General features: G+C 56.0%; 1 protein-coding gene across 12 annotated transcripts in view; it reads right to left on the minus strand.

The window, feature by feature from the left end:
- The window catches only part of RYR2 (ryanodine receptor 2), a 784,407-nt gene extending 782,784 nt beyond the window's left edge, over positions 1–1,623 (minus strand). For all 12 annotated transcript variants that reach the window (XM_032242431.1, XM_032242430.1, XM_032242419.1 and 9 more), the window contains exon 1: positions 1,257–1,623. In XM_032242431.1, the coding sequence (XP_032098322.1) occupies positions 1,257–1,304 (48 nt within the window). In that variant the 5' untranslated portion in view covers positions 1,305–1,623. The remainder of the gene's footprint in view (positions 1–1,256) is intronic.
- Positions 1,624–3,356: the final 1,733 nt, after the last annotated feature.

Below are 3,356 nucleotides of genomic sequence, written 5' to 3' on the forward strand. Positions count from 1 at the left end.
TTTTTTTTTTTTTTTTTTTTTTTTTTTTTTTTTTTTTTTTTCTAACTGCCGAAGTAACGAAGTACCAGCAGAAGCTGCAGTTCTAGGTTGGGGAAGTCTGGGGAATCCTTCAAGGGAATATCCTTTGGGAAGGAGAGCAGAAGTGGAGAAGGAAGGACTCAAAGGATGCTAACTAGGTTATTCTTAGCAGGAAGTTAGGGCATTTTCTTTTCTGGAGAGGCTCTCCAGTCCCAGCTTGGAGGTGAGCAATGCCTCAGCCTGGGAAGTATCTGCAGTGTTCGAACAAATCGGAGAGAAGGAGGAGCAGTGCCAAGAGGTACTTAAGGAGAAAGAATTGTATCAGTGTGGAGCCAACCTTTCCCTGCCTGCCACCCAGTATGGGGTAGCCACCCTGCCCTTACACCACACACGCGCGCGCGCACACACACACACACACACGAGTTTGCTGCACTTGGCATGCAATAAGCCAGCATTTAGAGAACGACACGTTCACGATGTTCCCCCACCACCACCCGCGCGCGCACACACACTCACACACACACTCGCTTCCCATGCCTTCCGCGCTCTGCAAGCGGTCACAGCACCACCATGGATGGCACCGGCCCCGGGAACCGCGGGGACCACGGAGGCGACTCCTCCTCCGCCTTCGCAGCACCTTGACTTGGGGGAACCTCCGGGCAGCGTCCTGCACCATCGCCCCCGCCCCCGGCCAGCTGCGCCGCACGCTACACGGAGTCAGCGAACCGACGTCTTCGCTCCGTGACAGCGCGCGGGTCCAGCCCGAAAGCCCAAGAAACCTCCCGGCGGCGGTACTCCCGGAGACAGCCCGAGTCCCCGCCGCTCCCCGCACCCCCACGGGCCACCCCGCTCTACACCCCGCCCCCGGCTGCCCCGGAGGTCCCAGCCCCGCCACCCGCAGGCCGGACCAGCCGCCCCCTCCTCCCCCGGTTCCCGCAGCTCCGAGGCGCAGGTCCCCCGTGCCCCGGGTCCGAGCCTGGGCGCCTCCCGCCCGCTCGCCGCGCTCCATCCTCTGGCTTTCCACACGCGCGCACAGACACACGCCCTTGCCCTCCCTCGCCCCGACACGCACGCACACCTGCACACACCTGGCGATGCCGGCTCCTCCCGCATACCCCGGGGGCACCCCTCGCCCCGCCCTCGAGTCCCCGCTGCCCGCTGTCACTCTGCCCGGACCCCGCTAGCGGATGCCCCGGCGCCCCCTTCCCCTGGGAGCACACGCGACGCTAGGCGCTTACAGTTCGCAGGAACTGGATCTCGTCTTCGCCCTCGCCCCCATCGGCCATGGTTCGGCGCCTCCTCGCCGGGGCCGGCTCCCGAGCCCCGCGGAGCCCAGCGGCGGCCCCTGGCGCTGTCTGCTGCTTCTGCTGCCGGGAGCCGGGGGCGGGAGGGGGCCGCGCTGCCGGGTGCCGAGCGCCCGGCGGTCCCCGCCTGCAGAGCGGAGGAGGAGGAGGCGCGGGCGCCGGCTCTCGGGCGGGGGTGGTCCAGGCGCGGGGCCTCCGTGCGCCGCACTGTGCGGGAGGAGGGCGGCCGGGCCCGGAGGACGCGGGGAAGCAGCCCCGCAGCCCCGCCGCGCTCGCTGCCTGCAGCCGGCGGTCCGCTCGGCCCCGGCTCCTCCGAGCGAGTGCGCCGAGCCCGCGGAGCCGGGGTTAGTGCCGCGGTGGGGGTGGGGAGTGGGGGCGGGCGGGGAGGAGCTCGCCGGCTCCCCGCTGCTGCAGGTAATCCGCAGCCCGCTCCTCCGGGCCGCCAAACCCGAGGCCCAGCGCCACTTACTGGCTGCGCTGGGTATCGGGGCCGAGGCGCACCCGGAGAGCGCACAGCCTCCTACCTGCGCCCCGCTGGGGTCCCTGGGTTCATTCCTCTGCCCCTTCTGACCTTAAAATCCCCGGCACGAGGCCCCTTCCTCCTGGTCTGGGCTAGGGCACTAACTTCCACGGCGCTCGGGGTCGCACGGAATATCTTTCACCTGGGCGGATCGCACGGCATGATATCTTTCACCTGGGCGCACGGGGTAGCTAATCGCAGGGGTTACCCAACACCTGGTATTTTAAACGTGGGTTACCTCTACTCATGATCAACATGGGAATTTTTCAATATCTAGTTTTAGTGTGCCACGCTTTTCGCAGATAATCGATGCAAAGTGCACGATTTGGGTGCACAGAACGTTAACAAATTCAGTCAACAAATATATAGTGAGCGCCTATGCCAGGCAATGTGGTACGAGACAGACCCAGGAGTTTACAGTCTATATTCGAAAAGCAAGCCTTAATTCAACAAGGAAGTGCAGTAAAGTATGGGATAATATCTATAAGTCTGAACCCCTGGATGGCTCTAAACTCAGACTATGGTATCCATTATCCTTGCTGAGAGAAGTAATTCGGGCATTCCACCGCAGATGTCAATATCTTGCTCTTGCAATCCTCCATGCAATAGTCTACCAAATCCCTACTTAACGACTAAGAAAATACAGTGGCTGAGACAATTTGGACAAGAAAGCACTTATTTCTTGTTCCTAGTCCACAGCGCTTTCATTTACCGTACTTAAAATAAGTATGTGCAAAGTCAAGTTTTCAAATGTCAGTACTACAGAGATGCAATCATCTTAAAACAAGGATTTTGGCGTCTGTTTACCTGCATCTCACATTCTGCGGCATCTAACTGATTATTAAAATCGACCCGTGAGTTCTATGCAGTTTACATTTTATTTTTAAGCATTCATTAACTTTGTACTTACTGGGGTAGGTTTTGTGTATTTCCAGAATGAATACCATAAACATATCTATAAATACTCGCCGTGATGGAGCTAGTACTGTTCTGTTCTATCTCATGGAAGTATACTGGTCATCTTACCTAAAAACGTGTCCTGTCCTTGTAGCCATGACAGCTAACCAACGCTTAAACCATTATTATTTATGTGAACGTTTACACTTACAAGTCTCTAAACGAACAACCAGTGAGCTCCCAAAAGGTCAGGTAAAAGTGCTCCATGAGCAATGACTGTATTCTGAAATTGGCTCATGGTTTAATGTTAAATTATTTGATCTTCCAAATTTAGAATATATCAAATTGACGTTTTAAAGTATTTTATTCGGAACTATGCAGAGACGGGTTTCTTAATTACTCCATTCTACCCAGATGATAGGTAAAATAATAGAAAAACTCTTACCACATCTTCATTTTGGCATTTTAACCAGGCTGTAAACTTTTCTAGAAAGAGTTATGGTTATTATTTCTTTAGTTCTCTCAATGTAAGTGGAATAATGCTAAATGGCCTAGACACTCCATGATTCTTATTCACCCCATACAGTCTTCAATAGCAAGTAGACATAGAGCAGAGG

Source organism: Sapajus apella, unplaced genomic scaffold (assembly GCF_009761245.1).
Source record: "Sapajus apella isolate SASKATOON/1434 unplaced genomic scaffold, GSC_monkey_1.0 scaffold49, whole genome shotgun sequence".
NCBI lineage: Eukaryota > Metazoa > Chordata > Mammalia > Primates > Cebidae > Sapajus > Sapajus apella.